This window comes from Phyllobates terribilis, unplaced genomic scaffold (genome assembly GCF_046119375.1).
Source record: "Phyllobates terribilis strain yellow unplaced genomic scaffold, ASM4611937v1 Scaffold_2__4_contigs__length_985480577, whole genome shotgun sequence".
NCBI classification, from domain to species: domain Eukaryota; kingdom Metazoa; phylum Chordata; class Amphibia; order Anura; family Dendrobatidae; genus Phyllobates; species Phyllobates terribilis.
Window position 1 is genome coordinate 19,613,624 of NW_027362762.1, and position 26,600 is coordinate 19,640,223.

The 26,600-nt window shown below is 47.8% G+C and overlaps 1 protein-coding gene across 1 annotated transcript in view; it reads left to right on the top strand.

The window, feature by feature from the left end:
• Positions 1-26,600, top strand: part of LOC141243662 (uncharacterized) — a 161,722-nt gene that overhangs the window by 15,816 nt on the left and 119,306 nt on the right. The window contains exons 8-14 of the mRNA XM_073668943.1: positions 15,384-15,485; positions 15,598-15,765; positions 15,849-15,972; positions 16,092-16,294; positions 16,693-16,750; positions 24,129-25,239; positions 25,601-25,745. Of these exons, the coding sequence (XP_073525044.1) occupies positions 15,384-15,485; positions 15,598-15,765; positions 15,849-15,972; positions 16,092-16,294; positions 16,693-16,750; positions 24,129-25,239; positions 25,601-25,745 (1,911 nt within the window). The remainder of the gene's footprint in view (positions 1-15,383; positions 15,486-15,597; positions 15,766-15,848; positions 15,973-16,091; positions 16,295-16,692; positions 16,751-24,128; positions 25,240-25,600; positions 25,746-26,600) is intronic.

The following is a 26,600-nucleotide window of genomic DNA, read 5'->3' on the forward strand; positions in this document are numbered from 1 at the left end:
ACTGGGGGCGTGTACTACTTCTCCCTGTATGATGCTGACCAATCATAAGCAGGCAGCAACATCCTAGAGAGAGAACACGCCCCCACCATATTGCCTGGTCGAGAGGAAGAGCTTCTTCAGCAGGAGCCGCAACTATGCAGCCAGAAGCCTGAATTTCCACTGTAACTGGGCACAATATTCGGAGGAAATCAACAATAAAAATAATGTATCCATATTTTAAAATGACCAAGTAAGAAGGGAGGGGAGAGTCAGCTCATCAGGCCTGCTGTTGGAAGGATCTCAATGGAAGCATCGCACGGAGCCGCCCAGGAGCTGCAGAAGCCACGTAAGAAAGAAGAATCCTCCAGCAATGAAACAGGGTAAGGGCTCTCTCAACTTGCGATGCAACCGGACGATTCCGATTTTTTTTTTTATCGGATTGCACTCGCTCCAATGTTATCCTATGGTGCAGCTCACATCTGGGATTATTTTCTTATGCCGATTCGGCATGAGAAAACAATCGGCAGCATGCTGTGATTGCATACGCAAATTGGATCGCATGCACTCATATAATTCTATGGGTGAATGTGAAACATCGCACTGCACTCATATCACCCGAGGGCAGCGTGATTTCCGCCGATGCAGGCAATAGAGGAGATGGAGAAATTACTTTCTCTGTCTCCTCCGCAGCTGTGCTGCAATTCCCTCATGTGAGCGGATCAGAGCACTGACACTCGGCTCTTGCTTGCAGCAAAGCAGGAGCCGAGTATCATTAGCATATCACATCCAATGCTCTCGCTAGTGGGACCCTGGCCCAAGTATAAAACTTCACATTTATTGGTAATTTAAAAGATTACAGCAACCTCGTGTCACACATTAAGGCTGTGTGCTCACTATGCGTTTTTCAAGCGTTTATGCTGCGGAATTTCCGCAGCGGAAACGCTTGGTAATCCGTCCCCCATGGTCCACAATGACAAGCCGCAATGTCAATGCCCATACTGCGGATTTTTCCGAGGCGTTTATGCTGCGCTCAAAAATCCGCAGCATGTCCATTAATTTTGCCGACACGCAGCGTAATCGCCGCCATTGACTTGCATTGGACCGCGTCATATCCACATCACTGCATCTGCACAAGCGGATATCACACGGTTCAATATGCGGATGGTACCCAGGTCTGGAGGAGAGGAGACTCTCATCCAGACCTGGGTACCATAAGTACTTGTAAAAAAAAAAAGAATAAAATAAAAAATAAAGATTATATTCACCTTCCTTCAGCACTTGTCCTCCTTTGCCGGCAGATCGCGAAGGACTGAAGGACCTGCACTGACGTCATTTAGTCATGTGATGGCGGTCCTTCAGTGTACCGCGAGCTGCCGGCAGCCAGGACGGAGCGAATAAAGACTCCAGGGGCCATCGGAAGGTAAGTATAGATTTATTTTTTTAGTTTTTACCATTCTTTACGGTCACACTATATAAATCCATGCCGGTTGCATGGATTTCTATAGTGTGACCAACTTGTCAAGCACTTTCCAAGTGCTGCTAAAATCGCTTGGAAAGCGCTTGACACCCGCATGCGGAAATGCATGTGAAGAACGCTTCACATCCGCATGTATTTGGCAGGAAAAACGCATGTACAATCCGCATGTACAATCCGCATGCGTTTTTTCTGCCAGGGAGATGCAGAAACGCTCAGGAAAAAATCCGGAGCATTTCTGCATCGTGGGCACATAGCCTAAACCTACACGATTCGGCTAGAGCCTTACTCATGGTCTAGGTAGCTGCTGGTGAAACCACCATTACATTTTATTGTCTGTTAGCCACATGTTGTTCATTAGCCAATGGAAAAAAAAAAACTCCATGCAGATAATTGGTTCATTTGCTGAAACAAATACGTGTAAAACTGTTAAAAACTATGAACAGAAAGAAACGACGCACAATCAATCACATATACTGAAGGATAAGATCCTGACTCACATTTAGTCCCAGTGGGGTTCTAGTGTTTAACTTGAAGATCCAAATTGATTCTCTCTTCAGGATTTTCCTTTTCACGCTCCCACCCCTAGTCGGTCTATAGACCCTGTGAAGACCTGGGGTCTTCCATGGGCGTAACACTACTCAAGACAACACAGGGTGCAGGTAAAACAGAGTGGCAATACTTTATTGAACCACAAAGAGGACAATAAACAGGTAGAACAGTCCCAGCAAATACCCAAGATGGTGCAACATTACACAGTCTCCCCCTCCCACTTCGCCTGTCTGGGATATAATAGCTGCGACTTTGGGACTTCCAGGGCAAACTAACTCAACCAGTGGCACCCCGCTTCTGGTGGACCCCACAGAGAGAAGGTAGCGGTAAGCTTAGCAGTTCATTGAGGTACAAGGCCAGGAGACCCAAGAGTCCCACCCTGGCCTCTCTGAGAGTTTCCATGGGGCCAGATAACTGGCGGGTCCCAATCTGGCATCTCCAAACGTCTCCATGGCTTCCAAGCCATCGGTGGGTCCCTCCTTGCAACCCCAAACAATATATTCATGGGGCCAGGTGACTTCATTGTCCCAACCTGGTCTCCCCAAAAGTATTGATCGTCTCTCTGATGGTTAATGGAGCAGATCTGTATCTTTTCAGTCAGGGCCAATACCTTTAGACCAGAATCATGTAGAATCCAAATCTGTGTCTCTATGTATGGTGCCGCCATACTATCCATCTACTTTCCTGAAGGATGTCTCTCATTCGCCTTGTAAATTCTTTGTGACTGCTACAGAAGCACATGTCCCTTAAAAATAGTTACAGTTGTCTGTGCAAGTACACATTCACAGGTAAGGGGGTAGGGAGGGCATTACTCACAGGGCTCAGCTATCATTGTTTGAGCTAATCTATTTACACAGAGACTCAGCAATATATTTTTAAAGTCAGACAAGCAGAGAGTCCAATCAACCCAGAGAGAACATCACATCTTCCGTGTGGCCTCTGCCACGAGGGGAGCGTTGTGTTCTTGGTGGCTGAGCCAGTTCCCATTCCGCTGGATCAAAGGTGGTAATACGCGGAGTGCCGGACAGTCCGGGAGAGAGATATGAGGTAAGTTAAATGTTGCGAGAAATTCAGGGAAGTCTCCTAGATTTTTAAATAAAGCTGAGCGACCATCTTTCCTTGCGATCAATTGAAATGGGAATCCCCAGCGATGTACAATTCCTTGATCTCGGAAGGACTGGGTGAGAGGGCATAGGGCTCTGTGCAGTTGAAGAGTGCACTGTGCCAGGTCTGAGAAAATAAAAATATCACATCCCATGAATTGAATAGATTGCTTGGCTCTTGCAGCTTGTAAAATGGCCTCCTTTTCTTTAAGAAAGTGCACCCTACATATAATGTCTCTTGGTCTAGATGCCACCGATGACTTAGGACCCAAGGCTCTATGAATTCTGTCCAGTTCAATATAGTGGTTAGGGTCTTTCCCAATCAAGTCACAAAAAAGAGTACTCACAGATTTCTCCAGGTCCTGTGGAAGGACGTCCTCAGACAGGCCCCTAATGCAGAAATTATTCTGCCTATGATGGTTTTCTATGTCCTCCAGATGGGTAAGCACTTCTGCGAATTGAGCAGTATGTCTGAAAGGATGTGATGTTGTTCATCAAGTCTCTGATGGATAGAAAGTACGTCTGTTTCCAGATCCTCCACTCTGTTGCTCACCTGGGTGATATCTTGCTTCACAGAGTCTATGGGGCAGGCCTGGGTCTCCTCAAGCTCAAGAAACATGGTCTCCAGGTCCTACTTTGTGGGGATAGAGTGGATATGTTCTCTCCAGTCCCATTTGTCTCCTTGTGTCACGGGTGTGTCAGAAGTAGCAGACAGTCGTTCTGCAGCTGGTTGCAGAAGGTGACTTCGTTTGGCATTACAGACACCTTCTTAAATCTGTCTTACTCTAGGACCCAGATGCTACCTCCCTCCTGATCTGATTGACACCCTGGCCTGGATGTTTAAATACTTTCAGTTTGCTACAGGGAGGCACCGGTGATATTCACATGTTCCCTTGTGAAGGCTTGGAGCTATTGCAGTCTGCTTACTTCCTCTCTGGTGCTTGGAGGACGTTTGGCGTAATCTCTCTGACGTCGGCTCAAGCTAAGTTGCTCCCCCCGGTGTTTGTCTCCCTTGTCTTTAGTTGTTAGTAGGGACTGACCTGTGCTCATCCCCCCTTCCCTATCCAGGGCCTAGCTCTAGGGAGATATAGGGCTTAAGTTTCCTGTTCGGCGATTGGTGTGGAACCAATATAGGAATGGTAGGGGAGACATGGTGATATTAGATCAGCCTTGGAGGTCTCCACTGCCCCTTTCCCTAGTTTCTGTGCTCCTTTCCCCTCATCCCTGTGTGTTGCACTTTGTCTTTCCTACACTGTGCGTGACACCTTGGTCTTGTGAGGGGCCCCATCGAAGTAGGGGATCGTTCGAGCGCCGAGATAGGTACCTGAGATATTGTCTGCATCTGGGTGCTAGAGCTAGAGTCGGAAGCCCCTGAGATGTCTGCCGGCTCTATCTTCTCATGTGCCTCCAGCAAGGAGGAAGCAAGCCTGTGGCGCAGATACCATTATATACTGGTGTCGGATGGCGCCAAGCTCTTGTTAGGAGCTGAAGAAGTCCTCTTCTTACCCTCAGACATGGTGGAAATGTTGTGAGGGTAAAAAAGCACCCATGGGTATATTAAACCATCGGGTCTTTCAGGAGCTCTTCTTTATCCTGCCATCATTAAGCCACGCCCCTATAAAGTTTTTCATGTTAAAACTGACCCATTATATATGAGGAAAAACTTGTGCATTTCTGGACATGTTCACATTTCCACAATTACATCCAATGGTACGGACGCTTTATAGACGACCTTCTGTTCGTTTGGAATGGTTCACAGGAAGATGTCACTAAATTTATATTCTATATTAATGAAATAATATAGTGACATATTGTATCATGAAGTACAATATGTCACAAGAAAACAAACTCAGAATTAGTGGGATCCGTTGAAGCATCCCAGAGTTATTACCTCGTAAAGTGACAGTGGTCAGAATTATAAGATTTTCATTAAGGTGTAAACAGGCTCGGGGGGGGTGAAGGGTTTAAATATATAAAATGTAATAGTTCTGTTCCTCTTGCTCTGTAAACCACACTCCTGAAGCCAGATGCTACCTGTAATGGGTGTCCAATCGGCCTGTATAAACGATTGGTGATGACAGTGGGTAGGGGTTCCTTTTTTGTTATCGTGGAGTTGGCAGTGATCATGCTGGGGGATATATATATTCCATGAGCTGGAATCGGAGGTGTATATACCATACGCTGACTGTGAGTTCCCCAATAACCGGCCTAGTAGTTGGAGCAGCCGTGGCCTTGTCCATCCCTCGTCAGTCAATTACGTAATCGCCCCGATGACTAAAGACAGCTGAGTTGCATCCCCTTACAAATTGGTGACAGCGGTGGGATCGGCGTGATTCCCCTGGTGCTGTCCTTGACACTGTCTAAAAGTAAAAGTGTAAATCTGTCCTTGTAAGTAAAGAGGGGACATTTATGACACATTGATAGGGTCTATCATCTGTGTCCGATACATACAGGTCCCACCAGGGTCATTCTGATATTGTCGGAGTTCCTATAGAAATGACTATAGAGGCTGCACATGCGCCGCTGAGTCCCCATTCTTTCCATTCACTATTTGCACCTGCATTTATCAGACATGCTATATAGCAAGTCCTTTCAATGTGCCAAAATGCCCCAAATTGGGCAATATCTACGTATTTCAGAATGACTTTCTTTCTTCTTGTGGTTTATATATTTAAAGGGGGTCGATCACCCCCAACATGCATATTAATCTAGTTATAGAGTGATATAGGGGACTGAGCCCCTGTAGAATCAAACCAGCACCGCACATTATAGTGGTATGGGGCCTGAGAACATGACGTGTAATTGAAGATGAAAATGAGGGGGGCTTTGGTGCACCCTTGGTGTGGCCGAGGACTCAGTCACCAATACACCCCCTCCAGAGAGGAGGAGCAGGCGGAGAACTATTATATGTCCTGACCTCATCTGATTACTAAACAGGTGATTATCAGCTCTGTCCCCAATGATCAGTGTTTTACCGACTATTGAGACCCTATATATATATACATATATATACACACAATTATAGCGGTGCACCCAAATCTCTGCATTTGCAGCAGAGCATCTTCTCAGGCCCCTGACCACTATACTGTGGGGGGCTAGCTGCCTAGCAGGATTTATATAGGAGCCATGTCCCTTATTACTATGTTGCTGTTTTTGGATGGGGGGAGAACTTTGGACTGTGGGGCCTAAGAAAACCCCCATATAGAAGCTCGGCTTCACATCTGCGACCAAGATGCGTCAAATAAGAGGGAAAGGCAGAAAAATGCAGCAAAAATGCAATAATCAGAGCAGAGTGTTGTTGTGTCGTGCGGTGCGGACACCGGCACCAGATTACAGTCCGGGTGAAGCCGGGTAACACATCCGCTCATGACGTAATATGACCTCTCAGGGTCTCCGGACAGCTGGGTGCCGCCATGTGCGATGAGACCTGTGTATATATAGTACGGGGATAATGGTATATTGTACGAGCCGTCAGTACGATGGCTTCTGCCACAAATCCCCCATCTCCTCTGTCCCTGAGCTCAGGAGGAGCAGCCGGCTGCTGCCACCATGTGTAATACTGCGAGTCCTGGTAACTAGGAGACTCCCACCAACAAGATGGCCGCGCTCACTGCAGGGACAGGACGTCTGCGGCCGAAACCTGCCCCTTCCTGCTAATCTTCCTGCCTCACTAAACCAGAAAACAACACAGAAAACCTCCCCGAGACCGGAGAAGACGCAGTGACCGCAGCTCCGGTATATGTGCGTCTCCTGTCCGCTCACAGTCCGGAGAGGATGGGAAGAAGCGGCCGATCCCCCGGAGTCTGCGGCACTGAAGCTCCGGTGTAATGTGCGGTATATAACTATTATAGGACTACGGGCAGCAGGTAATTATGGGTTTCTTATTTAGTTATTTTGACCCCTCATGGACACTGTCCCCCCACACACGCACAACCTTTTATTTGTCCGTCCCCATCAGGGCTTATTTTTTTGCGCGATGAGTTGTTTTGAATGACCCTGTGCATTTTACCTTTCTCTGCAGTCTTTTGGGGTCTGTCTCTCCCACCTTTCCCTGCAATCTTTTGGGGTCTGTCTCTCCACCTTTCTGTGCAGTCTTTTGGGGTCTGTCTCTCCACCTTTCTGTGCAGTCTTTTGGGGTCTGTCTCTCCACCTTTCTCTGCAGTCTTTTGGGGTCTGTCTCTCCACCTTTCTGTGCAGTCTTTTGGGGTCTGTCTCGCCCACCTTTCTCTGCAGTCTTTTGGGGTCTGTCTCGCCCACCTTTCTCTGCAGTCTTTTGGGGTCTGTCTCGCCCACCTTTCTCTGCAGTCTTTTGGGGTCTGTCTCGCCCACCTTTCTCTGCAGTCTTTTGGGGTCTGTCTTGCCCACCTTTCTCTGCAGTCTTTTGGGGTCTGTCTTGCCCACCTTTCTCTGCAGTCTTTTGGGGTCTGTCTTGCCCACCTTTCTCTGCAGTCTTTTGGGGTCTGTCTTGCCCACCTTTCTCTGCAGTCTTTTGGGGTCTGTCTTGCCCACCTTTCTCTGCAGTCTTTTGGGGTCTGTCTTGCCCACCTTTCTCTGCAGTCTTTTGGGGTCTGTCTTGCCCACCTTTCTCTGCAGTCTTTTGGGGTCTGTCTTGCCCACCTTTCTCTGCAGTCTTTTGGGGTCTGTCTTGCCCACCTTTCTCTGCAGTCTTTTGGGGTCTGTCTTGCCCACCTTTCTCTGCAGTCTTTTGGGGTCTGTCTTGCCCACCTTTCTCTGCAGTCTTTTGGGGTCTGTCTTGCCCACCTTTCTCTGCAGTCTTTTGGGGTCTGTCTTGCCCACCTTTCTCTGCAGTCTTTTGGGGTCTGTCTTGCCCACCTTTCTCTGCAGTCTTTTGGGGTCTGTCTCGCCCACCTTTCTCTGCAGTCTTTTGGGGTCTGTCTCGCCCACCTTTCTCTGCAGTCTTTTGGGGTCTGTCTCGCCCAGCTTTGCCCCCTCGCTCTCGTTCAGTGATTGGATGGAGATGTCTGTGATCAGTGATTTTCACGTGTTGTCACAGATTCTCTGGGATTTGGGTCTGGACTGTGACTGCGCCGTTCACACACAGGAATATGCTCTGACCTAAACCCTCCATTGTGGCTCTGCAGGATGTTGAGGGTCGTTGTCCTGCTGGAAGGTGAACCTACACCCCGGTCTCAAGTATTTTGCAGCCTCTAATAGGTTTCCCTCCAGGATTGTCCTGTATTTAGCTCCATCCATCTTCCCATCACCTCTGACCAGCTTTCCTGCCTCTGCTGAAGAAAAGCCTCCCCACAGCAGGATGCTGCCACCACCATGTGTAACGGGGGTATGGTGTTTTCAGGGTATTGTGCAGTGTTAATTTTCTACCGCGCATAGCATTTTGCATTTAGCCCAAAAAGTTCTCCCGTGGTCTCATCAGAGCAGAACACCTTCTTAAAAAAACTCACGGTGTCCGCTACATGGCTTTCTGCAAACTGCAAACAGAACTTACCATGGCTTGCGCTCAAAAATGGCTTTCTTGCCACTTTTCTAGAAATTTCAGATTTGTGGAGTATATGACTAATAATTGTCCTGTAGTAAGATTCTCCCACCTGAGCTGTGGATTTCTTCAGCTCCTCCGAAGTAACCATGGATCTCTTGGTTGGTTTTTTAATTAGCGCTCTCCTTGCTTGTGATGTCAGTTTAGGTGAACGGTTATGTCTTGGTAGGTTTGCAGTTGTGCCATGTTCCTTCCATTTTTGGATGACTGAACAGTGCTCCATGAGATGTACAGAGCTTGGGCTCTATTTTATAACCTAACCCTGCTTTACTGTTCCCCACAACTTTATCCCTGACCTGTCTGGTGGGCTCCTTGGTCTTGAGCTTTATCCCTGACCTGTCTGGTGGGCTCCTTGGTCTTGAGCTTTATCCCTGACCTGTCTGGTGGGCTCCTTGGTTTTCATGATTCTGTTTGATCCCTTATGTTCTCACACAAACCTCTGAGGCCTTCGCAGAACAGCTGTAGTTACACTGAGAATAAATCACACAGAGGTGAGCTCAATGTACTAATTATGTGACTTCTGAAGGCAATTGTTCACTCAGGTTTTTATTTAGCGATATCAGACCACAGGGGTACAATACAAACTCACAGCATCGCACAATTTTCAGATTTACAGTACAGACCAAAAGTTTGGACACACGTTCTCATTTAAAGATTTTTATATATTTTCATGACTATGAAAATTGTACATTCACACTGAAGGCATCAAAACTATGAATTATCACATGTGGAATTATATACTTAACAAAAAAGTGTGAAACAACTGAAAATATGTCTTATATTCTAGGTTCTTCAAAGTAGCCACCTTTTGCTTTGATGACTGCTTTGCACACTCTTGGCATTCTCTTGATGAGCTTCAAGAGGTAGTCACCTGAAATGGTCTTCCAACAATCTTGAAGGAGTTCCCAGAGATGCTTAGCACTTGTTGGCCCTTTTGCCTTCACTCTGCGGTCCAGCTCACCCCAAGCCATCTCGATTGGGTTCAGGTCTGGTGACTGTGGAGGCCAGGTCATCTGGCGTAGACCCCATCACTCTCCTTCTTGGTCAAATAGCCCTTACACAGCCTGGAGGTGTGTTTGGGGTCATTGTCCTGTTGAAAAATAAAAGATGGTCCAACTAAACGCAAACCGGATAGAATAGCATGCCGCTGCAAGATGCTGTGGTAGCCATGCTGGTTCAGTATGCCTTCAATTTTGAATAAATCCCCAACAGTGTCACCAGCAAAGCCCCCCCCACACCATCACACCTCCTCCTCCATGCTTCACGGTGGGAACCAGGCATGTAGAGACCATCCGTTCACCTTTTCTGCGTCGCACAAAGACACGGTGGTTGGAACCAAAGATCTCAAATTTGGACTCATCAGACCAAAGCACAGATTTCCACTGGTCTAATGTCCATTCCTTGTGTTCTTTAGCCCAAACAAGTCTCTTCTGCTTGTTGCCTGTCCTTAGCAGTGGTTTCCTAGCAGCTATTTTACCATGAAGGCCTGCTGCACAAAGTCTCCTCTGAACAGTTGTTGAAGAGATGTGTCTGCTGCTAGAACTCTGTGTGACATTGACCTGGTCTCTACTCTTAGCTGCTGTTAACCTGCTATTTCTGAGGCTGGTGACTCGGATAAACTTATCCTCAGAAGCAGAGGTGACTCTTGGTCTTCCTTTCCTGGGGCGATCCTCATTTGAGCCAGTTTCTTTGTAGCGCTTGATGGTTTTTGCAACTGCACTTGGGGACACATTCAAAGTTTGCCCAATTTTTCGGACTGACTGACCTTCATTTCTTAAAGTAATGATGGCTACTCGTTTTTCTTTACTTAGCTGCTTTTTTCTTGCCATAATACAAATTCTAACAGTCTATTCAGTAGGACTATCAGCTGTGTATCCACCAGACTTCTGCACAACACAACTGATGGTCCCAACCCCATTTATAAGGCAAGAAATCCCACTTATTAAACCTGACAGGGCACACCTGTGAAGTGAAAACCATTTCCGGTGACTACCTCTTGAAGCTCATCAAGAGAATGCCAAGAGTGTGCAAAGCAGTCATCAAAGCAAAAGGTGGCTACTTTGAAGAACCTAGAATATAAGACATATTTTCAGTTGTTTCACACTTTTTTGTTAAGTATATAATTCCACATGTGATAATTCATAGTTTTGATGCCTTCAGTGTGAATGTACAATTTTCATAGTCATGAAAATACAGAAAAATCTTTAAATGAGAAGGTGTGTCCAAACTTTTGGTCTGTACTGTATATTTTTAAAATAATTAGAAAACTTTGTATCATTTCCTTTACACGTCACGAATACTTGCTACTCTGTGTTGGTATCACATAAAATCCCAATAAAATACATTTGTTTGTAGGTGTAAAATATGTGGAAAATTTCAAAGGGTATGAATACTTTTTCAAGGCACTGTATATGGAAACATGGTATGTGTGAAATGTAAACTGTATTACTGCTATATAGAGTAGACTTATAAAATGAAGGTAGTTGGCTGTTAGTTGACTACTTCATGTGAGCCCACCAGCCACTTCGTATAGCCGTGTTGTAGCAGCTTGGTTCTTGTAGGCTGTCTTGAAGAGACGTGTTTTGTAGATGGGAGAAAATCAGATCCTTTGGTGTATGGAGATGACAGGATATATACGGGTATGATGGTCCTCATGGCCCTCCACTGACGGTATGATGGCTCTCACAGACCCCCATGCATGGTATGGCTGCTCTCGCTCGCAGACCCTCCACAATGGGTGTACCAGCTGTCAGACAAGTCCTGATCTTGCTCCTGTTTCACTGGGGCTCTGCTCTCGTCTTTGGCGTGTGCTTTTAGGCTCCACACAGCAGACACGACATAGTGACTTCATCACATCTGCTGACCGAGTCTCAAAGGCTATATTTTGGAAAAAGGAACCAGTGGCCCTTCCTCCAACATTATATTCACTGGTGTCTGTGACGCGCCCCCAGGGCCGTGGGGTACTCGGCAGCCGGGCCTTTGGTTGCCGGGGGATATCACGATGGCTGGCCCGGTCCGTGATCCAGGGCAGTCAGTGAAATGGGGGACACTTCTATTATTTGGGGTTTTTGGAATTATTCGTGACGCCACCTGTGGTGTCTGGTGAGGATCACCAGCGCTGCAACAGTCCTCTGAGGCAGATGATAGGGCAGCTTGTGATGGAACGGCTCCCCACAGGTGGAGCAGGCCTCAGGGCAGTGTAGGATAGATGGAAGTGCGCTGGGCGTTGTAGTGCAGGGAGGGAAATGGCACCGGCGAAATAAAGGAGCGGAGGCAGCTCAGTGCAGTCATCCAAGATTTACTCACAGTTCTTAGACAGTCCACAGGTGCACTGTACCGGTGCAAGCCTCCCGCGTCGCACTGTGTTCACCGGGCAGGGGTTCAGTCCTTCCTCAGGCAGCTCGGGTGTACCTGGCAGAACCCCACTTTCCTATGTGCCTTTCTAGACCGACTTCACGCTGGGTCTTTACTCCCTCCTGCCCTGCGCTTCCCACTGTGAATCCTGTTCGGGTGCTTCGAGGTCCCCCCTGTCCGTCGGAGTTGCACAGACCTGCTTGACCTTACTTGGAGTGGAGTGGGGGTTCGGTTTCTGGGTATAAAAGCCAGAAGCCTCCAGTTTTTCCAGCCGAGGCTTGAAGCTGCACAACTGGGCCAGGGGCCGGTCCCCTTCTTGCGGCCTAGATCCTCCAGACACTTGGCAGGTTCGGGGTGTACGGGTGCCACCTGCACTCGCCGTACCCCTAGGATCCCTTCTGTAGAACGGAGCCTACTCCCTGCTCCCCTCCTGGGCCTCAGTCATGGGCCCTTGTAGTGGAGCAGAGCTCCTGAAGAGACTCTGCTCCCAAACTGTTCTCCAACTACTAGACTGCCACCCTAAGATGGCTTCCCTATTTTATATCTACTGTATGAGTGCTCCCATGAACTACTTCCTCCACACACACCCACTACTGGTTCCCCCTGACTTTGGGTTCCCCTCACCCCAGCCAGGGTCAGGGCTCAGCAGAAAACTACATTGCGTCTTGCCCCTCCTGCTGGCCTGGAGCAGTGTAGTGTTGAATGCGGGTGTTGGGGTTCCGGGCAGCACTCCCTCCTTACCTGAGTGAAGGGAGGCACCACACCTCTGGGCGAGGTGCAGTACCTCTGTGGCGACCGAAACCTCAGGGGCGCCACATCTGCATTCTGAGGATGCGGATCCTGGTGAAATCGGGACACCGGACAGGAAAGGGCGACTGCATGGTCGTGTTTTCAGCCTTTCAGCTGTCCCAGTCCAAAACAAGAACAGGAAACGGAAACAGCCGAAGAGCCGGATGTAGTTCGTGGGCCACACTTTGCCCATGTCTGGACTAAGGGCTTTTCCATGAGTCCGTTTTTCTTATATGAGCGCTATCAGTGTTTTTTCATGGGTAGCACTCATATCTATGATGGTCTATGGGTTAGTTCACATATAAGATTTTTTGGCCTGCACAAAAGTATGAAGACCTGTCTGATCAAACTTGCCAATACAAATCTATGGATCTTTGAAAAAACTGGACAACACTTGGATGCCATCTGTGGAGACATGAGTCAGTGGCTGCTCTCATCCGCTGGCCCGGCTATCTTTAGAAAGACTGCATGCATCAGGGCTCATCCCACTGAACACCTGCAATCCTTTCCCATGGGCATAATACTACTCAGACAACATAGGGGGAGAGCAACACAGTGTGGCAATAATTTATTGAACCACCAACAGACAATAACATATAGAACAGTCCCAGAAAATACCCAAGATGATGCAAATTACAGACTCTCACCCTTCCACTGACTCACCGGGATTTGACCAGCTGCGACTTCGGGGCTTACAGGGCCGATTACCCCCATCAGTGACACCTCGCTTTTGGCAGGCACCCACAGAGAGGAGGTAACGACAAGCTTATGAAGCTGGCAGTCTCCATTGAGTCATGTGGCCAGGAGACCGGAGTGTTACAATCTTGACTTCCATGAACGTCTCAATGGGGGCAAGTGACCTGTAGGTCCCCATCCTGGCTTCCCCAAATGACTCCATGGCTTCAATGATGGTCAGTGGAGCAGATCTGTATTCTTCCAGCTAGGGTCATGGTCCCCTAAGCTGGCTTCCTGTAGAATGTCAAATCTGTGTCCCTCTTGATGGAGCCATGGTGTCCTGTTAACTGTCCTGTAGCGTGTTCCTGGCTGTGGTTTTATAAAAGTTTCCCTGATACAGAGGCAGATCCCCCTTCTATAGTTCACAGCTCTTAATTCAGGCATTTTTCCACAAGATTGGGGGAAGGTGTCAGGGCCTCATCTCTCATTGTTTGAGTATTTAATCAATTTTCATAGTTTGTCTTCCTCTGTTTTGCAGATCAACAAACATGGCCTGGTACAATGTAATCAACTTATTAGCAAACATCGATTGTTCAGTGTCCCTGCGTCTCTCTGTCTTGCAAAGATAGCAGACAATAACCTGTAGGAGCTTTGATATAAGAGGTAAACAGCAGCCATTCAGCAATTTAACAAACATCAATACTAGTGTCAACATTCAGACTCTTATGACAATAGTCCATGTGTCTTGAACAACCGAAGAAAAACACATACATTCAATAGACAACGTTCAGACAATAGCCTTTGTCTCCTGGCCTACTGAAAATAGATGTCTGGATAATTAATATTAAATGTTGTGTCATCACACCATCTTGTTTGCGGTCCATTTTTCACGGACTGTTTAATAGGAGAGCTCGATGAAGCTCCATTCAGAGGTCGCGATACATATTTTACAGGAGGGCAACAGTATTCATCCTAGCATTTTTGATGAGCGTAATTAACTTAATTAACCTGATTTAAATACCAGTGAAGAAGAAGTGTCATGCGTAATAGTACGGATGAGACTTTTTTTCTTATTATTTAAAGCGAAAAACAAACTGCACATGCATCGATGACGCTTCTACAGAAGTCCAGCAGTTGTTTTTGTTTTGTTTTTTTTTCATTTGAGAAAAACTGATGGTAAAATCTGACTCTGACCAAACTACATTTTGCTTGAGTACACAGTAATTTATATGTACCACAAAACAATGTAAAAAACAAAAAAGTCATCCATTTTTTTTTTTCTGAATTAAAAAAAAAATCCTCATGCAGCCATGTTAGTAAAAAAAAAATAAAAACTTCTAGGCTGTTAAAACGCGGAGAGGGAAAAAAATAAATAATGCTCAGTCAGTAAGTGGATTTTGAGTCAATAGTAATCAAATAATAATCGTTAAGTCTGGTGGGAAGGTGGAGTTGAGTGAGACGATGGATAAATAATGGGTTCAGTTTTGTCCCTGATAAAAGCTGTGATTGTAAATTGTAGAGAGGTGACATCCGGGCCGGAGAGTTGATTCTGAGTGTCATCAGCTTAAAACGTGGTAATGAAATCCATGAGATCTTGTGCTGTCCCAGGACAAAAGATAAAAATGGTAAAGAGTAAGGGGTCCCAATAAAGCCTTAAGGGATTCCAACAGAAATAGGTCAAAAACATGGAGATGGAGTTTGAAGGGGAGACAAAATGTTAATTTATTAACATATGAGGAGACCCAGGAGGCATCCGAGTCTGTGATACTAGGAGATGGCAAGTTTGTAATAGGAAACAGTAGGCGATAGTGTCAAAGGTGGAGGACAGGTGTAGAAGGAGAAAGATGAAGAAATGTTCTGAGGCATTTTGCATAACATCTAAGACGTCCTTCTGGCTTTTTGAACTCTGTCCTCTTTGTCATTCCTTCAGTTCCTTTAAACTTTTCCATTGATGGACCTTCCAAAGATGGAGCAGGACAGAAGCCACATGGCTGCTCGAATATTAGATCTCACCCTGGAGATAATCTACTGGATCACTGGAGAGGTGAGAGCTTCACATCACATCACTCTGATCTCTAGGAATAAAGCAGAGAAATGACGGGAAAGGTGAAGGATCCTTAGAATAGATGTAGTGATCGGCGTCTCCCCATACACAGGATCACACAGTAGTGAAGACGTCGTCTGGGGAGTGTGTGACCCCCCGTGTGTCAGGAGGACGGAGCCGGACCCCGAGTGACATCACCGAGCCTCCACCTCATTCACTGATACATGAGAAGAAGATCCTAGAACTGACCCACAGGATCACTGAGCTGCTGAGCGGAGAGGTGAGCGCTGCTGGGAATGCTGGGACATTATATAATAACGCCGGGGGAGGGGTCTGCTAATGACGGGTCATTGTGTGTGTCAGGTTCCTATAAGGTGTCAGGACGTCACCATCTATTTCTCCATGGAGGAGTGGGAGTATATAGAAGGACACAAGGATCTGTACAAGGACGTCACGATGGAGGATCACCAGCCCCTCACATCTCCGGGTAAGAAGAGACCATCCTGATTATAGAGGAGAGGCCGGGTCTGAGGTCACCTAGACTCCCCCCATCATCTGATCATCACATGTAGACGATGTATTCAGTCCTGTGTATATTTCCTATAGATGGATCCAGTCCGAGAAATCCACCAGAGAGAAGTCCCAGTCCTCTATATTCCCAGGATCGTCCAGAGGAGAAGCAGAATGTCCCCCTGGATCATCAGGTAGATGGAGCTGAGATTTCTGGAAATCCACCGGAGAGAAGTCCCAGTCCTCTATATTCCCAGGATCCTCCAGAGGAGAAGCAGAATGTCCCCCTGGATCATCAGGTAGATGGAGCTGAGATTTCTGGGAATCCTCTATAGACCGATGTAATGAAGCTTTCTACTGACCTCCAGCAGCAGTGGGGTGTAGGCTCCGTGTCCGCTGGGGTCGATAGCGGCTACAAATGGTTTCTGGTTTCATAAAAAATTAAGTTTTCAAAAATGTGGACATTCACTTGGCCAATAATATTGGGTGAGGATGAATGTACAGCTCTGCTGTGTAGATGGAAATAACAGCATAATGCCTCGGGTGAATGTAGATTCTGTCTGATATTCACTTTAGGAGATCCTTCTTTTGCGTCAAATTGGCTCATGACTTCTTGTGGTTTTTCTTGTCGACTAATATGTGATAAACTGTTGTTTGTTTTTTTTTTTGTCTCATAAATTATGTTGGATCCTTGCAGGAAAGTCATGGTGGAACGATGAGTGGACACGAAAAACCCTTATCCATGTCGGTGAATGGTAAGAGCCTTTCATAAATTCTGCGTTTTGTTCCTCTTGTATAATTTACAGACTGAGTTAATCTAAAACATCCTCCATAATATCCAATGGAGGAGATGTACATGACAGGAAACTTTCTGATCTTACCGAATTCCTCGTCCAGTGAGTTGGGTCAGTTGATATCAACATGTTCTTTTACTACAAGGCTCCGAGAAATGTCTGATATATTTAGGCCGGGGATGTCCCATTGTTCCCCCTGCGATTGACTTTTTGCCTATTGCCGTGCCCTCCTCTCCCAGTGTATAACATCTGGCCCCTTATCATGCCGTCTGCCTTTACTAACATGACAGAATGGCTGGTGGTGCAGAGCTCACTGATACCAGCGACATCCGGCAATAGGAGCAACCTGTGTAAAAAGTCCATTTATAACACTTCTTCTACCTGAATCTTTCCTTACATCACCAAGCACAATGCCAAACGTCAGATGGAGTGATGTAAAGCTGCAACCATTGGACTCTGGAGATGTTCTCTGCTGTGATAGATCACACTCCTCTATCTGCGTCTGATGGAGGCGTCTGGTTTGGCGATTCCAGAATACTACCCATCTGACTGCATTGTGACCACTATACAGTTCGGTTGAGGGATGAGCAGAGTTGATGGTGTTTACTGCACCAGGAGTAGCTGAGACAAGTAGGCTGAGAGCACCAGGAAAAGTATTGCTGAGTTGGTTGTATTAACTCCATGATGGATAGCACTCAGCCGCAGCTCAGTAGATAACCAGGTACTTGACTTTTGTACCTATATGCTGACTGTAACCTATTAACAGCTATCAGAGGTGTGGTGAGGCCAGGGACTGGAAATTCATATTCCCAGTTATGAAGGTCTCAGCAGGAAGGCTAGTCTGTCTGACTTCAAAGGACCCCAGGAGAGAATTGAATACAGGTCAGCTAGGATATATACCTTTGTAGTGCAAACGCCTATTCCTGACAAGAGTATGGGGGAGCTAATTGAATCATGGCAATGAGGAATAGCTAATTGAATTACCTCTGAAGTCAGGGGAAAGCTGTGTTAGATCAATTACCATGCGCACCTTACAATGAGGATGTTGCTGGGAAATGGATTATGAAATGTCTGATAGAAGGGAAGAGGAGATTACATGTAAATCGCCTATTTTCTGCCCTGCCCAAGTTATGTATAAATGTGTCCCTCTGTGAGAGAGGAGGGGTCTTCTGTTGAGGGTCACCTGTCGCTACAGATGGGCAGAAAGACACAAGGAACCGCCCTGGACCCATGACAGCACCCTTCCTGCCGTGTCCAGAGACCTTTGATGAAAGTGTGGTATATTCACTTTTATTCCTTTTAATTTTACTGTATCGTATTACTGCTTCCTTACTGTATTTGTCTGACTACTGTATATATATCTTGTAACCGCTTGTATATATTGTACCTAGCATCGCTCTTTTGAGTAAATAAACCTATAGAATTTATAAGCTCGCTTCACATTATCCTAAACCCGGAACTCACGGAAGTTGTGAGGAAGGATCAGGGGCACGTGGCTCCGATCGGTTTGAGACAATTGGTGGCAGCGGTGGGATTTGGATATCTGTGAACTGAGCTCGGTGCTAGTTAGTAGATCAGACATAGTATACAGTGAAAGCGTGTGTACGATACTGTACCCTTCCCACTCTTAGGACAGAAAACTATCTCTTATTTGTCTACGGTCTCTGGTGGATGGCATACTGCCTCAGAAGCAAAGGTTCCCAGATTAGTGCTACCAGAGGGGACGCTGAGCAGATGGATGGTGGCAGTGTGGTGCCAGTCGCTGACCAGACTGAGGTGTCAGAGGAGGGTGGAAGTGCCCCCGACACCCACGAAAATCCTGGACATTCTGTTATGCCATCCACAGCTCCAGCTGGAGGGGCCAGTAACCCGGCCCTGGACACTCTTATGCAGGCCTACCTCCAGGCTCTGAGAGATGGACAGCAGGAGCAGAGCCAGGCCGTGCTCCACATGTGGCAAGCTGAGCGAGATGCCCAGGAAAGAAAGTGGCAAGCTGAGCGAGATACCCAGGAAAGAAAGGAGGAGAGGCAGTACCAGCTACAGTTAGCCCAGCTGCGGAGCCGGCAGGACCCACCGGCTCAAACAGCACAGACTCCAGCAGCCCCAAGAGCTAAGCTGCGCTCAGAGGATCTGCCTGTCCTGGAATCGGACGGAGACCTGGACTTTTCCCTGAAAGGGTTTGAATAGGTGTGTCTCCAGTACCAGGTACCCAAGGCAGACTGGGCACGCACCCTGTCCACCAGGCTAAGAGGGAGAGCCCTGGACGCTTTCTTGTCTCTCCCTGCAGCCCAGCACCAGGACTATGACCTCATTAAAGCTGCGCTGATCCTGAGGTACCGTCTCACGCCTGAGGTGTACAGAGTGAAATTCCGCAGCCTGAGGAAACGACCGACCGAGAGCCACCTAGAGACTCTGCTCCAGATGCGTGTCCAGCTTCACAGATGTGCAGAGGGAGAGATAGACAATCCCGACGAAGCAACCTTGGACCTGTTCCTCAAGGAGCAATTCTTAAACATTTGCTCGGAGGAAGTGCAACAATATGTCCTGGACCGGAAACCCCAAGATGTCAGAACTGCTGCGAAGCTAGCGGATGAGTACGTCGCCAACCGGACGTCGCGGAGACCCGTCAGCAGCGGCTGGAGGGGGGGGTAAGACTAACCCTGCAGTTTCCCCTGAGACTACCCCCGCCCGAAAACCTATGGGCCCCATTGTTCCCCCTTCCAAGCCCCAGGGAGGACCCCCTCGATGTCACGCCTGCAATCAGCCGGGACATTACAGGGCGAACTGCCCTAGCCAGAAGAGGAACCCCCCCTACTTCCCAAACCCCAGCAGCGGGTCCAACAGTTTATGTGGTGGGGAGGGGTGGGGCCAGGCCTAATGACAATCTCCAGCAAGTGACTATGGGGAATTAAGTGGTTATGGGACTAAGGGACACGGGGGCCGAAGTGACCCTATTACAGCCTGAACTGGTACCCCCGGAGAGTATCATCCCTGGAAAGACTCTGACCGTCAGCGGGGTTGGTACGGAGAAGATAACTCTTCCCATGGCTTGTGTGCATCTGGATTGGGGTGTGGACAAGGGGCTGGTAGAGGTCGGGGTTACATCTCGTCTCCCTGCTAATGTCTTGTTGGGGACAGACTTGGGGCCTCTCATCTCTCAGTATGGGAAGAGAGCAGCCCCACTGCCCTGTGGTAATGCATCTCTAAGTGATATTATACTTTGTGGTACCATACATGCTGATCCTTGTAGTGACGTGCCAGCTGACAGGAGTGCAGCTGGGGGGGATTTAGCCCCTCTTCCTGCTCTCTCAGCTGACATGTCCAGCTCTGAACTTTTCAGTGAGAATGCTAATGTAATTCATTGTCGTGCTAATGAACTCTCTGGCTTGGCTGAGGAGCTGGTGGGGGCCTTGCCGGCCCCTCCCAACTGTCAGCTTGCACATGATCCCTCCAGCAGCTCAAAACCTAGTGAACCTGTCAAGTGTGTATCACATGTTGGGGCAACCCACAGTGACCCCAAAACCCATCCAGGTGAGGGAAGGGGACCGGGACTCCCTGAGGAGACCCCGGGCATTGCTGTGGTCACCCGCAGCAGGAGGGCTCAGGAGGCAGAGGCTGCTTTGCACCCTGACTCCTCCACCCCATCACCTGGGTCTGGGACTGGGCCCACTGGTGTTAACCCCCCAGCGCCGTTCCCTGAGGGTTCCGGTGAGAGTGCGGCCTTCAGGTCCCTGTTAGCGGGCTCCAGCCAGGAGTTCCAGGCGGCTGTCCAAGCCGACAGCCGACAGCAGACTGGAAGCCTTAAAGGAACGCGCAGGTAAGCCCCCCTTGGAGACAGACAAGGACCGCTTGTTCTGGGACCTAGGGAGGCTGTATAGGGAAACACTGCCCACAAATGGGCAAGAAGGTTGGCACGGCGAGAAGCACCTAGTGGTACCTCAGCCGTACCGGGCTGAGCTGTTACAGCTCGCGCATGAAATTTCGTTGGCTGGTCACCTAGGGGTCGCTAAGACCAAGGCTCGGCTAGCCCACTTGTTTTATTGGCCTAAGATGGGGACAGCAGTAGCTGCCTACTGCCCTTCGTGTGTCACCTGTCAGAGGATGGGGAAGGCGGGGGCCAGGCCCTAAAGCCCCATTGATACCTCTGCCCATAGTAGGTGAGCCTTTCCAGCGGACTGCTGTGGACCTCATGGGGCCGCTGCCCATTCCCAGCAGCTCCGGGAAACACTACATACTAACGGTAGTAGACTACGCTACTAGGTACCCAGAAGCTGTCGCGCTGTCCTCCATCCGGGCAGACGTAGTGGCCAAAGCCCTGCTGAAAATCTTCACCCATGTTGGTTTCCCCCAGGAGATGCTCACGGACCGAGGGACCCAGTTCATGTCTGACTTGATGCTGAGCCTGTGTAAGCAAACAGGGGTGCAACATCTGGTGTCCAGCCCGTATCACCCACAGACTAATGGCCTGTGTGAACGGTTCAATGGCACGTTGAAACAGATGATCCGAATGTTGGTCGAGTCCCAGGGACGCGACTGGGAGCGACACCTCCCACATCTGTTGTTTGCTTACCGGGAAGTGCCTCAAGCCTCAACGGGGTTCTCCCCCTTCGAGCTCCTGTATGGAAGACGGGTACGGGGACCCCTCGCTCTCTTGAGGGAATCCTGGGAGGAAGAAGCAGCCACCCCGGGCGTTTCAGTCGTGGAATTTGTCTTGCGATTCCGTGACAGAATGCAGGCTCTGACGCAGCTGGTGCATGACAACATGGTCCAGGCCCAGGCAGAGCAGAAGCGCTGGTATGACCAGAATGCTCGGGAGAGGACATACCAGGAAGGGCAGAAAGTATGGGTCCTAGTCCCTGTGCCCCAGGACAAGCTTCAGGCAAGATGGGAGGGCCCTTATGACGTGCATCAGCACCTCAGCAAGGTCAATTACCTGGTCACAATTGACCCGGTCCGGAACAGGCAGAAGGTCTTCCATGTCAACATGATGAAAGCACATCATGACAGGGAAGCCTGTGCCTTTCCGGTGTGCAGTCTGCCGGAGGAAGGGGAGGAGGAGGACCTCATGGATCTGCTCGCACATGCCCGTGCGGGAGGGTCCATGGAGGATGCCCCCATGAACATCCTTCTGTCTGAGGACCAACGGTCCCAGCTGAAGGAGGTCATGCGCCCTTTCCCTGGCCTCCTCTCGGGAAAGCCTGGGCGGACAAAGCTGGCAGTCCACTGAATGGACACGGGGAATCACGCACCTATCCGGCGAACGGCATATCGCGTCTCCTTGGAGGTAAAGGAGCAAATGCGGAAGGAGATTTCCGAGATGCTGGAGCTGGGGGTGATCCGCCCGTCTACCAGCGCATGGGCCTCACCTGTAGTCCTCGTACCCAAAAAGGACCGGACGACCCGGTTCTGTGTGGATTACAGGGGGCTCAATGCCATTACCGCCTATGACGCGTTCCCCATGCCGAGCATCGACGACCTGCTTGACCGGTTGGGCAAGGCTCAGTACTTGACCATCATGGACTTGAGCCGAGGATACTGGCAGATTCCCCTGTCCCCAGAGGCACAGGAGAAGTCAGCCTTTATCACTCCTTTTGGACTGTATGAGCCCACCGTCATGCCATTTGGCATAAGAATGCCCCCGCCACTTTCCAGCGGATGGTCAATACCTTGCTGTCAGGGTGCGAAGGGTTTGCAGCTGCGTACCTGGATGACATTGCCGTCTTCAGCCCCACTTGGGAGGAACACCTTCGGCACCTGTCTGAGGTGCTGGGGCGGATCCACCGGGCAGGCTTGACCATCAAGCCGGGAAAGTGTCAGATGGGCATGACCGAGGTCCAATATCTGGGACACCGGGTAGGCGGGGGGAAACTGAGACCAGAACCCGGGAAGGTGGATGCAATCACGACCTGGCCCACACCAAGGACCAAGAAACAGGTGATGTCTTTCTTGGGTACAGCCGGGTACTATAGGAAGTTCAACTGGACAGCGGACTACGAGCACTTCTTCCAGGCCTTGAAAGCTGCCCTGGCGGCAGCCCCTGTACTCCAGGCGTACGACGACTCCCGGCCGCTTGTAGTACAGACTGACGCCAGCACCTACGGACTCGGTGCGGTGCTGAGCCAACCTGACTCAGCAGGTCAAGAGCACCCTGTTCAATACCTCAGTTGGAAACTTCTGCCGAGGGAAGTGGCCTACTCTAGGGTGGAGAAGCAATGTCTGGCGATCGTGTGGGCTCTGCAGCATCTGCAGCCATACGTGTACGGGCGCCATTTCACCGTGGTGACAGACCACAACCCCCTCACTTGGCTATCTCGAGTAGCCGGTGAGAGCGGAAGGTTGTTGCGTTGGAGCCTAGCTCTCCAACACTACAACTTTGATGTTCGGTATAAGTCTGGCCGGGCCCACGGTAACGCAGATGGGTTATCCAGGCAAGGGGAGGCAGCTGAAGTGCTTGCGGATGATGACCAACGAGGTCTTCCTCCGAACGCACTCTAAAAGGGGGAGGTATGGTGAAGCCAGGGACTGGAAATTTATATTCCCAGTTATGAAGGTCTCAGCAGGAAGGCTAGTCTGTCTGACTTCAAATGACCCCAGGAGAGAATTGAATACAGGTCAGCTAGGATATATACCTTTGTAGTGCAAACGCCTATTCCTGACAAGAGTATGGGGGAGCTAATTGAATCATGGCAATGAGGAATAGCTAATTGAATTACCTCTGAAGTCAGGGGAAAGCTCCTGTGTTAGATCAATTACCATGCGCACCTTACAATGAGGATATTGCTGGGAAATGGATTATGAAATGTCTGATAGAAGGGAAGAGGAGATTACATGTAAATCGCCTATTTTCTGCCCTGCCCAAGTTACGTATAAATGTGTCCCTCTGTGAGAGAGGAGGGGTCTTCTGTTGTGGGTCACCTGTCGCTACAGATGGGCAGAAAGACACAAGGAACCGCCCTGGACCCTTGACAGCACCCTTCCTGCCGTGTCCAGAGACCTTTGATGAAAATGTGGTATATTCACTTTTATTCCTTTTAATTTTACTGTATCGTATTACTGCTTCCTTACTGTATTTGTCTGACTACTGTGTATATATATATCTTGTAACCGCTTGTATATATTGTACCTAGCATCGCTCTTTTGAGTAAATAAATATATAAAATTTATAAGCTCGCTTCACATTATCCTAAACCTGGAACTCACGGAAGTTGTGAGGAAGGATCAGGGGCACGTGGCTCCGATTGGTTTGTGACAAGAGGGTATATGGAGACTGACTGTATTCTGATAAATCTCTTTAACATTTTTTAAATATTATGACGCCATTTTTTTTTCTTTTTTTCAGGTGAAAACTGGATAAGAAGGTTAAATACAAATCTCCTTTCATCTCCTTATTATGAAGTGGCAGATAATCATTCACAAATTGGAAAAAGTAGCACTGAACATAGACTTGAAAAAATATTATCGTCTTCTGAATGTGGAAAAAAGAAATCTAATCATCACAAAGATGAAAGACAATATTCTTGTTCAGAATGCGGGAAATGTTTTACCCAGAAATCAAGTCTTGTTGGACATCAGAGAATTCACACAGGGGAGAAGCCGTATTCATGTTCAGAGTGTGGGAAATGTTTTACCCAGAAATCAGATCTTGTTGGACATCAGAGAATTCATACAGGAGAGAAGCCGTATTCATGTCCTGAATGTGGGAAGCGTTTTGCTCATAGATCGAATATTATAGAACATATGAAAATTCACACAGGGGAGAAGCCGTTCTCCTGCTCAGAATGTGCTAAAAGTTTCATCAGTAAATCACATCTTGCAAAACATCAGAGATGTCACACAGGGGAGAGGTCATATTCATGTCCTGAGTGTGGAAAAGGTTTTATTCAAAAGTCAAATCTTATAAATCATCTAGGAACTCACACAGGGGAGAAGCCGTTTTCTTGCTCCGAATGTGGGAAATGCTTTTTGGCTAAAGGTCATCTTGAGAGACATCAGAAAAGCCACACGGGGGAGAAGCCGTTTCCTTGCCTTGAATGTGGGAAATGCTTTTTGGTTAAAGACCATCTTGAGAGACATCAAAAAAGCCACGTTGGGGAGAAGAGGTTTTCATGTGAGTCATGTGGAAAATGCTATATGCGTAAAGATGCTCTTGAGATACATCAGAGAGTTCACACAGGGGAGAAGCCGTACTCCTGTCCTAAATGTCAAAAGTCTTTTAGTCAGAAATCACATTTTAATGAACATCTAAGAAGTCACACAGGGGAGAAGCCGTTTTCATGTTCAGAATGTGGGAAATGTTTTACCCATAAAGCCATTCTTCTTAAACATCTGAGAACGCACACAGGGGAAAGGCCATTTTCATGCTCGGAATGTGGGAAATGTTTTAAATGCAAATCACATCTTGTTAAACATCAGAAGTTACACAAGGGAGAAGACCTATTAATGTTCACATTGTAGGAAATTTGGCAGGTGTATGGCTCCGTTATAGGAGCTGTTGCCTTACAGAAAACCATTACTGCTCAGACTTTTGGTTTGATCTCTGTTTTATCTATTGTTTGTTAATGGCTTGAATCAGCATGGATAACTGTCCCGGGAGCTGAGAACTCACATATGGTTAACATCAGAAGTTTATATTAATATAATAAGAACATTTTATCCCAATACTCGTGTAAGAAACACGGATATCCATAACGATGTAACTTCTTTAAAAAATATATATATTTAACAGAGGTGACTGCGAGCAACTTCATAGTCAAGATACAATGCTTTGTCAGACACATTCTTATTTTCCTTTGTGCATTCAGTGCAATTCAGATCGAAAGAGGCAAGACACAGAAATCTTAAAACTTTAACACAATTGTTTTGCCATGACTCTGATACCATCAAAATTAAAGTAAGAATCACGTGGAAAGATGTCTTAGTGCATTTTCCCACAACCCAACCAAATTCATCATCTAAGGTCAGTGTGTATGACTCCCAAACTAATAAAATCACAGAGGAATAATGGTCTTCATTATGTTTTATTAAAGACTCGGCCCTACACATGTGATGCTAAAGGGGAACTCGGCAACAAAGGTTTCATTAGGTCTAGAGAAGGGATGTCAAACTGAAATGCACAGAGGGACAAAATTAAAAGCTTGGATAAAGTTGCGCCCCAACCTTGATATCTATTAAAAAAAAATGTCCACAATTGAGGACGTTTTTCCTTCATCAAATATAACGATGAACCTTTGCATATGGAAACAGACTTAAAGGGGTTGTCCCACGAACAACCTTCACATGCACGGTATGATGATCCTACTGTAACTCCCCCAAGCAAAGTATGGTGACCCCAACACAGTATGATTCCCCAACTGTAATCCCCACACAGAACTCCAGACAGTATAAAGGCCCCCACATAGTGCTCCATACAGTATAATGGCCCCCACATAGTGCTCCATACAGTATAATGGCCCCCACATAGTCCTCCATACAGTGTAATGAGCCCCACATAGTGCTCTATGCTGTATAATGGCCCAACTTAGTGCTTGATACGGTATAATTGCCCCACATGATGCGCCATTCAGTTTAATTGCCTCCACATAGTGCCCAATACAGTATAATGGACCCCACATAGTGCTAATGGCCCCCACATCGTGCTCCACACATTGTAATGAGCCCCACATACTGCCTCATACTGTAAAATCAGTGAATATGAATAGCGGTACCAGAGCGCCAATAACAGGGCAAAAATATTAAAAGGACTGATTTATTAATACACACAACGCGTTTCCCCCTGTTGGGGTGCGGTAGAGCTGCCTTTAATCTATTGTTC